At 42.1% G+C, this 12,479-nt stretch overlaps 1 protein-coding gene across 3 annotated transcripts in view; it reads left to right on the top strand.

Moving 5' to 3' along the window:
• Positions 1-12,479, top strand: part of SCN11A (sodium voltage-gated channel alpha subunit 11) — a 131,988-nt gene that overhangs the window by 70,916 nt on the left and 48,593 nt on the right. For all 3 annotated transcript variants that reach the window (XR_003430899.1, XM_027097110.1, XM_027097108.1), the window contains 3 exons: positions 3,623-3,790; positions 4,561-4,624; positions 12,162-12,303. Coding sequence is in view for 2 of the 3 variants with exons in the window: in XM_027097110.1 (XP_026952911.1) it covers positions 3,623-3,790; positions 4,561-4,624; positions 12,162-12,303 (374 nt within the window). In the remaining variant the exon portion in view is untranslated. The remainder of the gene's footprint in view (positions 1-3,622; positions 3,791-4,560; positions 4,625-12,161; positions 12,304-12,479) is intronic.

A 12,479-nucleotide genomic window follows, 5' to 3' on the forward strand; every position in this document is an offset into this window, starting at 1 on the left:
TTGATCATTCAACAAATATGTATTGAGCACCTAATATCCACTGTGCTAGCTGCTTGGGATATATCAATGAGCAAACAGACAAAGGTCCCTGCCCTCATGGAGTTTACATTCTAGGTGGGGGGTTGGGAGACAGACTTAAGCAGTAACTATAATAAATAAGTAAATTATATAGCATGCTGGAAAGTGACATATGCCATGGAAAAATAAAATGGAAAAGTAGGCGATGTGGTGGCTCTTGGAAGTCACGGGGGTTCATGGAAGCAGGTTGCAATTTTAGTGGGGTGGTTAGGATAGGTGTCATTGAGAAGGTGAGATGTGAGCAGATTTGAAGGTGGTGAGGGAGTTTCACAAGCAGATATATGGGAAAGAGTGTTCTCTGAGCATAGGAAGCAGCCAGTCTACAGACCGAGGACTATAAAACATGTGGGTGGGGCTGGAGCAGACAGAATGAGGGGCCAGGTGGTGGAGGAGGGACCACAGAGGTGAAGGGGAGGCACCTAAGTACCGGGAAGACTTGGGCTTTGCTCTGAGAGAAATGGGAGCCATGCAGGGGCTTTGAGCAGAGGAGTCATGACCTGACCCAGGCTTTAAAAGGATTACTCTGGCTGTTGTGTGGGGAACAGAATGTGCGGGAGCAAAGGTAGAAGCAGGAAGACCAGATAGGAGGCATGTTGGTCACCATGGAAATGTGCTGCTCAGATCTCCTGCTGCAGGGAGTGCAGTTGACTAATGGTCCCAGCTGCCCCCTCTCTGGATTCACCACTGCATTCATGTTCATGCCAAGATCACGCTTTCCCTGCATGTGGGGGCCGCTAGTGCAGGCCCACCCCTGAAAGGTATGGGACTCCTCTATGTGGGACTTTGGCTCAGCGGCTCCTCAGCAACCAGGGTGAGACTGTCTCACAGCAGCACTGCAGTCTGAGGCACTTCCTGTCTATCCTGCTTCCTTCCTGATCTCCTTTCCCAGGTGTCAGCCCTGTGTCACAGTCTGAGGCTCTCTTTGTCCCTCCACTCACTCCCTCCAGATTATTCCTCACAAGCATTTCCCCAAGAAATCTCTTGCAATCTGGTCTCAAAGTGTCTGCTTCTCAGAGGGCCCAAACTGACACAGGGGGCCACTGCCATAATCCAAGCAGGAGGTGGTGGTGCTCTCAGATCAGGCAGTGGAAGAGGAGTTGGTGAATGGTGGTCAGATTCTGTGTAAATTTGAAGGTGGAAACAAGAGAACTTCCTGACAGGTTGATTGTATACATGATATGAGCAAAAGAAGAGTAAAGGATGAGTCAAGGTTTTTTGTCTGAGGGACTGGAAAGATGGAATCATCACTGAATGAGAAAAGGAAGGCTGTGAGAGAAGCAGGCCTTGGGGGTCAGATTAGGAATCAGCTTTGCATGTGTTCTGTTTGAGATGGCTGTGAGACATCCAAGTCAAAGTACCAAGTAGGCAATGAGATATGTGAGGCTGGAGTTCCAGGGCTGCAGATATCATTTTGGAGATTATGAGCCTGTAGATGATATTTAGAGCCATGGAATCTGATGAGATTACCAAGAAAATGAGCATAGATGGAAAGTAGAAGAGGACAAAGGACTGAGTCCCAGGCACTGTAGACCTTAAAGGGGAGGGGAGAGAGGAGAAACCAGCAAAGGAGATGAGCAAGAGCCACCAGTAAAGGAGGAAAGAGAGCAAAAGTGGTCTCTTGGAAGCCAGGCAAGGAAGGAGCTCAGTGGATCAGGATGAAGCCAAGGACGGGGTTGTAAATATGAATTCCAGTTTATCAGAAATGAGGTTATTATGGCACAGTCTTCTCCTTCCCCTTTCCTCTCTTTCCTTTACAAAAAAAAACTTTATTAAAAAATATTCTCCCTCTGGACTCCTTCCTTCCCCCCTTCTTCTTCCCTTCTTCTTCTAGTCTCTTCTATCAAAACTCCAGGCAATTTGGATCTTTTTCATACAGAGGCAGTGGTTATTTTTGGAAACTCCAGAAGAACAACTGCATAGTGATAAAGCAACTGGCAGTCAGAGGACACTTTACGTAGAACATGTCTCTCTTTCTCTTCCTCTTTTGCAAGGTGGACCTTGGTTTCCCAGGTAGATTTAGGGGCTTTCTGCCTGAGCTGAGTCCCTCATACTTCGCGTGGGTAAAATATACATTCAGGGAGACACTTAGCAGCTTTCATGTTCCCTTCCTCGTCTCTAAGCAGGTGAACATACTCTCCATTTTGACTCATGAAACGCATGAGATCCCTGGATGCTTTTTGGAAGGAAGAGTATGAGATACAATCTTTTATGGGACTATGTAAAAATAATTCAGGAATCACAGCTATCTTTCATCCAAATCATCTTGCTTTGGAGAAGACCTCGAGCCTCTTGTTACAGATGAAAAATCAGGCGTAGATGAGGTTACACTATTTTCGTGTTTGGTGCCCCTGACCATGCAGGGGAAACGTGATCTTGGCGTGAACATAAGTGCACTGGTGAATCCAGTGGATGTCCCAGCTTGGCCTGAAGTCTCCTCCTCATGTGGCATCACCCTTGGTGGAAGGTCATCTGCTGTGGGCTTGGCCTCCCATCAGATGCTGCTTTGTGTTCTCAAGTCTGCCATTCATGGTTTATGCTGATCAACCGAAACTTTGTCACTTAGTGTCATCCCACACATTACCGATGCCATCTGCTGGTTTCTCTCTCCAGCTGTGTTGAGAGCAGAGCCTGTGACTCAGTGTTGTGCTGGGACTGACTTGTTCCAACTCCCCAGCAGACTGTGCACATCTTTTTCCAACTCTGCATCCAGGGACGTCATGTTGGTAGCTTGAAAACAGCTGGGGGAGAAGGGTGTATGGAGGGAGAAGAGGGATCTACGCTCCGGAATTCAGCAAACAAGGACATCTGTAAATGCTGCAAATGAAGACTTTCTCTGTCTCCCCTCCCCGCAAGAGCTGATTTTAAACATTTACCAACAGACTACAAGACTATGTCCTTTTTATTTTGTAACTTTGGCAGCCTGACAGTGTACCATGGACATAGTATGTGCTTGGTAAATATATTTCTTGAATGAATTTTTAAAAACCTTTATAGTAAGTAGTAATCTGAGTTTCTTTTCCTAAGACATCCTTATTATTTGGGTCCAGACAAAGCTCCTTCTTCCAGCTCCCTGATCCCCCAATTTAGCTATATCTCATGGCACCTCGTGTACCTTATAGTAGGTAGTAGCTACCAAATGTTAAATACAGCTCTGCTCCTTCTCTCAGGAGGCCTCACTTTGGCCTTAATGCTGCCTGTGACCCCCAGCCGTGGAGGTGCCTGCACAACTGTCATCAAGTTATGTCTTGTGTCTCTGTGGCATGTTTCTGCTCAAAGTCTTCTCACTTGCCCTTCAGAGCAGCCCTGTGGCATCTGTAGAGCAGGATAAAGAGGCCGAGTCCTAGACCAGTGGACCACTCTGATGACCCATAGCTTCTAAGGCACAGCGTTATGGCCTCAGAATCCTAGGTCAGGCCAGTTTCTGATACCAGCATGCAATCAGACAACTTTTGAGGCCTTGTTGCTCCCTCTCTGTTCCTTGCCTGTGTCTGGTGTGTGTGTGTGTGAGTGGGGGGCTTCTCCCCACATCTGTACTCTTCCTCAGGTCTGAAGGTCATTGTTGGGGCCTTGCTGCGCTCTGTGAAGAGGCTTATCGATGTGATGATCCTGACTCTCTTTTGCCTCAGCATCTTCGCCCTGGTAGGTCAGCAGCTCTTCATGGGAAATCTGAACCAGAAATGTGTGAGGAAAGACTGTGACTCTGACTATAAAGGTAAACACCCCACCTTTCACTCCTTGGTTTGTGCATGGTTAACTTTTATTTATCCCCACTCATATGTCTACTGATCTGCATTACAGAGTGTCTTAGGATCAAGGGATGACTTGTCCTTCTAGGGTTCTCAAGTGGGCAGATGCATTTCTTAGAGAACTGCCTCATTCTTTGGGTATCCATGAAGAAGTAAAATCCTGAAGCCACATCTATAGGAGTGGTGTCACCTTCCATCTCTGCCCACTTCCTTGTCATGTTTTGCAGAAGTCTTCAGAGTGCCTGGCTTTGGCCAAAGGGGACCAGCAACTTCCCACAATGCCTGCCCCCACCCAAGTATTTTCTTCAATGATATTGCTCCTTTTATGTTGCACCCTCTCCACTCTGAGGTCAACCCTATATCAATTTCATGTGTCCTGAATTTTATGTGGCCATACTTTCTCCATGACTGTCCTGGTTTATGAGCTTCTCATGGGCTGACCCTGTGTCCAGCTTCTCCTAGGGGTGGTCTCTGGTTCAGTTCTATGTACTGAGAGGTACTGCTTCCTCCTCTTATTTCTCCTTCCTTCTCCTTTTCCCTCTTTTTCTCTTGCATCTTCCTGAAGGCTTAGGCTCTAGTTCCTCTCTAGATCATTTCATTGAGATCACTTTGATCACTTTGATCATTTTGGAGGATTCTGAACCATCTGTTTCAAGCATAATCTGGCATATTTGCTATTCTTTTTCCTTTCAATGTTGTTTTTTCAAATCTGAATTTATAATTATTTCCTTCTCAGACTATTGCTTTGAAAAGAAAGATTCCACTGAATTCAGAATATGTGGCACATGGATGGAGAGCGGGTAAGATGTTTATACTCTTCATTCTATCTTTTTGAAGTGATGTGGCAGACAGTCTTTATCTAATGACTTGTAGAAGCAGTGGTGGTAGTTCTCAAACACTACTATTTCATGTGTCTAAGAAAGTTTATTTTATTTGGTTTTTTTAACATATTTATTTATTTGGTTGTGCTGGGTCTTAGTTGCAGCAGGCGGGCTCCTTAGTTGCGGCTCTCCAGCTCGTTAGTCACAGCACGTGGGCTCCTTAGTTGTGGCATGCAAAATCTTAGTTGCGGCATGCATGTGGGATTGGTTCCCCGACCAGAGAATGAACCCGAGGCCCCTGCACTGGGAGCACAGAGTTTTATCCACTGCGCCACCAGAGAAGTCCCTCTAAGCAGGTTTAGATGTGCATTACTAAATTAAAAATTATTTCCAAGTGTTTAAAGCAGTTCTCTCTCCTAAATTATATTGAATTTGTATCTGATGAGAAACCTACTGAAAACATAGGGGTATTTTGACATTATGGAGCGCATATTCAAGGCCATCAAAGGTAAGAAAGGATGTTGTGACTGAAAGCCCCATCTAGATCTATTTCCTGTTCAATGACATGGCCCTGATGGAAGACATCTCAGCACACGTCTTCTGTTTGTTGATCTGTGACCCCCACTGCCTCTAATTGCACACACTGTTGTATGTGTGTTCATACACATTCACTTCAACAGTTAGCCCTCTGACCCTTTGGGGATACTGTTCCTTCTTCCAGGATATTAGTACTCTCTGTGGTGAGAAATTCATTCAGTGAAGGTTTATTGAGTGTATTTCAAATTAAGATAATATGCTAGGCACTTTGATGAAATAGATGACATTTATCTCTCAATAACAAATAGGTATCAAGGGCCAACATTGTGCCAAGCTCTGTGTTAGGCCCTAGGAATCCAAGTACAAACAAAGGAGTGCTGCCCTCTTGAAATTGACATCTTTCAGGCAACAGAGATGTACAGTAAATTCTTGAAAGTGTGATGAATGTTATAAGAGAGACCTGTAGATACTGAGAGAGATAACAGAGATGTAACCCTGCCTGTAAAATTAAGGAAGTCTTCTCGTGGTGGTCACGGATTCTGATTAGGTCAAACTCACAGACTTATTAGGTTTTAATACAGGGTTTATTGAGCTCTCTAGAATGATCCTCGGCAGGACATACTGCACGTACATTGTTTTCATTCAATGAGGAGCCCAACAGCTGTCACAACAGTGCTTCTTTGATCCATCATCCATGCAGGGCAGGTATGGTTACTATAAGCAAAATCCAAGGTGGGGTGGGCCATCTAAACATACAGATGCAGAAGCCTTGGTTTCCAACTGTGTGCCAGTCACAACTCTCTCAGTCTAGGTGGTCTCAAAGCTCAGGAGTTTTACAGTAAGCGAACTCCTAGTACATGACCTTCGACACTGATCATAACGTGGTAGTTTCCAAGGAGATGGCAGATCTGAGGTCACCTTCCCAGACAGGCCTCTGTTCAGGGCCCAGGCTTGGTTTTCAGCCTTTACTCACTGCCTCCTCTGAGGACTGACTGAGTGGTGACTACAACATGGGTCTGAAGCATGAGTGGGAAGTTCTGGTGGATGAGAAGATAGAGCAAACGATTCCTGATGGTACAAATAGCAAGGATGAAAGCCTCAGGACATGAGGACATACGGGGATAGTAAGAAGCCCAGAAGCTTGTTAGGCAGAGGGGCAGGAGACAGGAGCCAACCATGCAGGACCTGGTAGCCCATCACTGCTGAGGATTTTGACTTCAATCACAAAGGAAACAAGACCTGATCAGATTAGATACTTTTAAAACTCACTTTTGTCTGCTACATGGAGAATGGATGGATAGAGTAGATGAAGCAGCCACTTAGGAGGCTATGTTAATACAGATGAGAGTCACGAAGCTGTTCAGTGGAGATGAAGAGAAATGGATGGATCAATCCCAAAGACGTTTAGGAGACAGAAAGAACAAGACTTGTGGATTGAAGAGGGGTGTTGGCATCTGTGCAAATGCACGTGTAGGATAGTGGTGAGAAGTGCAAAGGGGAGAATAGAAAAAATCAATATAGAATTAAAAGATAAAGCAATGAAAGAGACAGAAAATATGAGAATAAATATCAATCCAGAAGTTTCAGCTTTTGACTAAGTAGGAATTCCAGAAATAGAGCACAGAAAAAGCAAAAGGGAGGAAATTAGCAAAGATAATACAGAGAATTTCCCTGGGATTAAAGATGCAAATACCTCAGTGGCCCATAAAGTAGCCAACACAATGAATGAAAAAGGACCATGTCAGGTGCATTATCATGGCGTTTCAGAACGTTTGGGGAAAAAGATCTGAAAACCAAAGAGAAAAAGGTTACCCACAAAGGAACAGTATCAGAATCCTCAACAACAGCATAGGGTTAATAGCTGAGCAGTGATTTTGTTTCTGAAGAAAAACTATGTTCAACCCCAAATTCTATTTCTGGTCAAACTGTAACTCTACTGTGAAGGCAGAGTAAAGATATACCCATATGTGCAAAGATCACCCAGTCTTCCTAAAAAGCTACTTGAGGTTTGGTCCAGAAAAATGAGGGAGTAAAACTTAGAAAGAGCAATACAAAAGAGCCAAGAAAAAATGTATCTGACGCAGGAGACCCAATGACACAGGCCATGATATTTTCCATGAAGAGTGATATAAGTAGTGGTGAGGTAGGGTGGGATGTTGGAAAACCCTTATCTACCACAGCAGAAAGCTAGTCAACAAAGACTAAAACTGATAAATCAAATACCAGGATAAGCATTTTAAAAAATTATAGTATAGTTGAATCTCAATATCATATTAGTTTCAGGTGTACAATATGGTGATTCAATATTTTCGTAAGTTATACTCTAAAGTTACTGTAAAATATTGGCTATATTCCTGTGCTGTGTAATATATCCTTGTAGCCTATTTATTTATTTATTTATTTATTTATTTATTAATTATTATTTTTTGTGGTACGCGGGCCTCTCACTGTTGTGGCCTCTCCCGTTGCGGAGCACAGGCTCCGGACGCGCAGGCTCATTGGCCATGGCTCACGGGCCCAGCCGCTCCGCGGCACGTGGGATCCTCCCGGACCGGGCCACGAACCCGCGTCCACTGCATCGGCAGGCGGACTCTCAACCACTGCGCCACCAGGGAAGTCCCCTATTTATTTTATACATAGTAGTTTGTACCTCTTAATCCCCTACCTCTATTTTGCCCCTCCCCCCTTCCCTACTGGAAACCACTAGTTTATTCTCTATATATTTAATTCTGTTTCTGTTTTGTTATATTCATTTGTTTCATTTTTTAGATTCCATGCATAAGTGATAACATTCAGTATATGTCTTTCTCTGTTTGACTTATTTCACTAAGCATAACCCCCTCTAGGTCCATCCACATTGTTGCAAATGGCAAAATTTCATTCTTTTTTATGGCTGAGTTATATTCCATTGTATGTATATACAGCACATCTTTTCTATTTTTTATATAGGAGTATAGTTTATTCACAATGTTGTGTTAGTTTCAGGTGTAAAGCAAAGTGATTTAGTTATACATATTAATACATCTAATCTTTTTCAGTTTCTTTTCCCATATAGGTTATTAAAGAGTATTGAGTATAGTTCCCTGTGCTCTACAGTAGGTCCTTTTTGAATATCTATTTTATGTACGGTAGTGTGTATATGTTAATCCCAACCTCCTAACTTATCCCTCCCCTGCCACCTTTTCCCCTTTGGTAGCCATGTTTGTTTTCTAAGTCTGTGAGTCTGTTTCTGTTTTGTAAATAAGTTCATTTGTATCATTTTTTTAGATTCCACATAAGTGATATCATACGATATTTGTCTTACTCTGTCTGACTTATTTCACTTAGTATGATAATCTCTAGGTCCATCCATGTTGCTGCAAATGACATTATTTCATTCTTTTTTATACCACATCTTTTTTATCCATTCATCTGTTGGTGGACACTTTGGTTGCATCCATATCTTGGCTATTGTTAATAATGCTTCTATGAACATTAGGGTGCATGTATCTTTTTGAATAGTGTTTTCATTTTCTTCAGCTATATACCCAGCAGTGGAATTGCTGGATCATATGGTAATTCTTTTTTTTTTTTTTTTTTTTTTGTGATACGTGGGCCTCTCACTGTTGTGGCCTCTCCTGTTGCGGAGCGCTCCAGACGCGCAGGCTCAGCGGCCATGTCTCACGGGCCCAGCCGCTCTGCGGCATGTGGGATCTTCCCAGACCGGGGCATGAACCTGTGTCCCCTGCATCGGCAAGCGGACTCTCAACCACTGCGCCACCAGGGAAGCCCTATTTTTAATTTTTTGAGGAACCCCATATTGTTTTCCACAGTGGCTGCACTAATTTACATTCCCACCAACAGAGTACGAGTCTTCCTTTTTCTCCACATTCCTGCCAACATTTGTTATTTGTAGACTTTTTGATCGTAGCCATTCTGACAGGTTTGAGGTCGTATCTCATTGTGGTTTTGATTTGCATTTCTCTAACAGCGTTGTTCTGCATCTTTCCATGTGCCCGTTAGCCATCTGTATGTCTTCTTTGAAAAATGTCTATTCAGGTCTTCTGCCATTTTTTAATCAGGTTGTTTGTTTTTTTTTGATAGAGTTGTGTGAGCTGTTTATATATTTTGGATATTAACCCCTTATCGGTCATATCATTTGCAAATATTTTCACTCATCTAGTAGGTTGTCTTTTCATTTTGTCAGTGATTTTCTTTGCTGTGCAAAACTTTTTAAGATTAATTAGTTTGTTTATTTTTGCTTTTGCTTCCTATGCCTTAGAAGAAAGATCAAAAAAATATTGCTATGATTTATGTCAAAGAGTGTTCTGCCTATGTTTTCTTCTAGGAGTTTTATGGTTTCTGGTCTTACATTTAGGTCTTTAATCTGTTTTGAGTTTAATTTTGTATATGGTTTGAGAAAATGTTTTAATTTCATTCTTTTCCATGTAGCTGTCCAGTTTTCCCATCACATTTATTGAAGAGACTGTCCTTTTCCCATTGTATATTCTTTCCTCCTTTATTGTAGATTAATTGACCATAAGTACGTGAGTTTATTTCTGAGCTCTATATTCTATTCCATTGATCTGTGTCTATTTTTGTGCCAGTACCATGCTGTTTTGGTTACTGTAGCTTTGTAGTGTAGTTTGAAGTCAGGGAACATGATATTCCCAGCTTTGTTCTTTTTTCTCAAGATTGCTTTTGCTCTTCAGGGTCTTTTGTGGTTCCATATAAATTTTAGGATTATTTGTTCTAGTTCTATGAAAAATGTCATGGTTATTTTGATAGGGATTGCATTAAACCTGCAGATTGCTTTGCGGTAGGATGGACATTTTAACAACATTAATTCTTCCAATCCATGAACACAGTATATCTTTCCATTTCTTTATATCATTTTCAGTTTCCTTCATCAGTGTTTTATAGTTTTCAGAGTATAGGTCTTTTACCTCCTTGGTTAAGTTTATTCCTAGGTATTTTATTCTTTTTAATGTAATTTTAAATGGGATTGTCTTCTTGCTTTCTCTTTCTGATAGTTTATTATTAGTATATAAAAAGCAACAGATTTCTGAATATTAATCTTGTATCCTGAAATTTTACTGAATGCATTTATTAGCTCAAATAGTTTTTTTGATGGAGACTTTAGTTTTCTATCTATAGTATCATGTCATTTGCAAATAGTGATAGTTTTACTTCTTCCCTTCCAATTTGGATGACTTTTGTTTTTTTTTTCTTGGCTGATTGCTGTGGCTAAGACTTCCAATGCTATGTGAAATAGAAGTGGTGAGAGTGGGCATCCACCTTATTCCTGAGATTAAGCAAGCGTGTGCATATGTTCTTCATGAGCAGAGTCTCAGTTTGTTACAGCCCTCCTGTAAGTCCCACTGGTTTTCAAACCAGCTAAGGGAACTTGTCTTCCTGGTGTTGGACCCCAGGGCTGGGGTGCCCAATATATGATTCAAACCCCTCACTCCCCAGGGAGGATCTCCAAGCCCATGATATCCCTCTCTTCTGTGCCCCTAACTAGGGAGTCCCAACCTGATTGCTTCTCCTTCCTTCCTTTCTGACTCAGTGTGGATCTTTCTTTACAGTCTTGTGTCCAGTTTACCACCAGTGTCCCGTTTGTTTTCATTGAGAATTGCTCCACATGTAGATGTATTTTTTAATATAAATTTATTTATTTATTTCTGGCTGCATTGGGTCTTTGTTGCTGTGCGCGGGCTTTCTCTAGTTGTGGTGCATGGGCTTCTCATTTCAGTGGCTTCTCTTGTTGTGGAGCATGGGCTCTAGGCGTGTGGGCTTCAGTAGTTGTGGCACTCAGGCTCAGTAGTTGTGGCTCACGGGCTCTAGAGCGCAGGCTCAGTAGTTGTGGCGCATGGGCTTAGCTGCTCCATGGCATGTGGGATCTTCCTGGACCAGGGTTCGAACCCGTGTCCCCTGAATTGGCAGGCCGATTCTTAACCACTGCGCTACCAGGGAAGTCCCATGTAGATGTATTTTTGGTGTATTCATTGGGGGAGGTGAGCTCAGCATCCTCCTACTCCGCCACCTTGATCTTCTCCCAGTAAAAGCACTATATTTAGAGATAACAGACCTAAAAGAGCTAAAAGTTGTTGAATTTGGGGTGTATAAATGACAGATGAAGAATGATGGAATGGTTTTCATTACAAGCCTTTTGGTGCCATGTGACTTTTTTTAAACCACATGCATGTGCTACTTTGATAAAAATACTATGTTTATTACAAATTAAGGAAGTACATACTCATAGTATATTCGATAGATGCACTCAATGATGTGTTTTTGGTGATGTGGACAAAGACCTATATGCAAGATATCTACTGTTTTTAAAGTAAAACCCAAATGTTTGTAAGAATAGAGGACTGATAACAATTGATATCTAAATATTTAGCATTAGCAAAGCACTTATATAAATCCCAGAACTGTAGGACATGAAAAGAAATGAGATATTTCCTTGTATGCTGGTGGAAAAGACCTCCAATCAATACCATTCCATGAAAAAAGCAAAGTGCAAGAGAGTGTTCAAAGAATGCTCCCATCCATATATTATAGAAAATGTATATTAATAATATGTGCTTTTATATTCATAGAGGACTTCTGGAAATTTACTAAAGTAACTGTTAAACTGTGCCTCTAGGAAGTGGGGCTGAGTGGGGAGAGAGGGAGACATCATATTCATTGTATGTCCTTTTTTTACTGTAAAGTGTTCACTCTGTCACTGCACTTAATTTTTCAATGAAAAAATGCCGGTATGAACTTCCTAATCAATCCATTTGAGAAAAGTCTATGAGTGCCCATGTTTAGATATAGAATGGGAGGCTTGGAAGGTGGAGGATGGCCAACTCTATAAATATTCTCTTCATCTAGGACTTTTGAGTGTGAGCCCATGGTTCTTGGAAGAATCAGTGCCCTGGGCAGGGTGTCGAGGGGAGGTGGGCTGCAGCATATGTAATTCTTTCTCTGTTCCTTTGTTTCCAATATCTAGGGCTTGTTCTGAACAATTTGAATGCAAACATACCAATAAAAATCCTGACTATAATTACACGAATTTTGACAGCTTTGGCTGGTCTTTTCTTGCCGTGTTCCGGCTTATGACCCAAGATTCCTGGGAGAAGCTTTATCAACAGGTTATCTATTTATTCATTCTCTCTCTTTATTTCCCTCTCTCTCTCTCCCCCTCTCTTCCCTGCCCCTCTGCCTCCTTCCCTCCTCTCTCCCTTTCCATCACTTATCTATCTCTTCATCATTTATTTATAACCTACCATCTCTCCTTCACCTTTGTCATCTATTTCTTATCCTTAAC

This window comes from Aethalodelphis obliquidens, unplaced genomic scaffold (genome assembly GCF_003676395.1).
Source record: "Aethalodelphis obliquidens isolate GAN/ISIS:26980383/991018 unplaced genomic scaffold, ASM367639v1 scaffold112, whole genome shotgun sequence".
Lineage (NCBI taxonomy): Eukaryota > Metazoa > Chordata > Mammalia > Artiodactyla > Delphinidae > Aethalodelphis > Aethalodelphis obliquidens.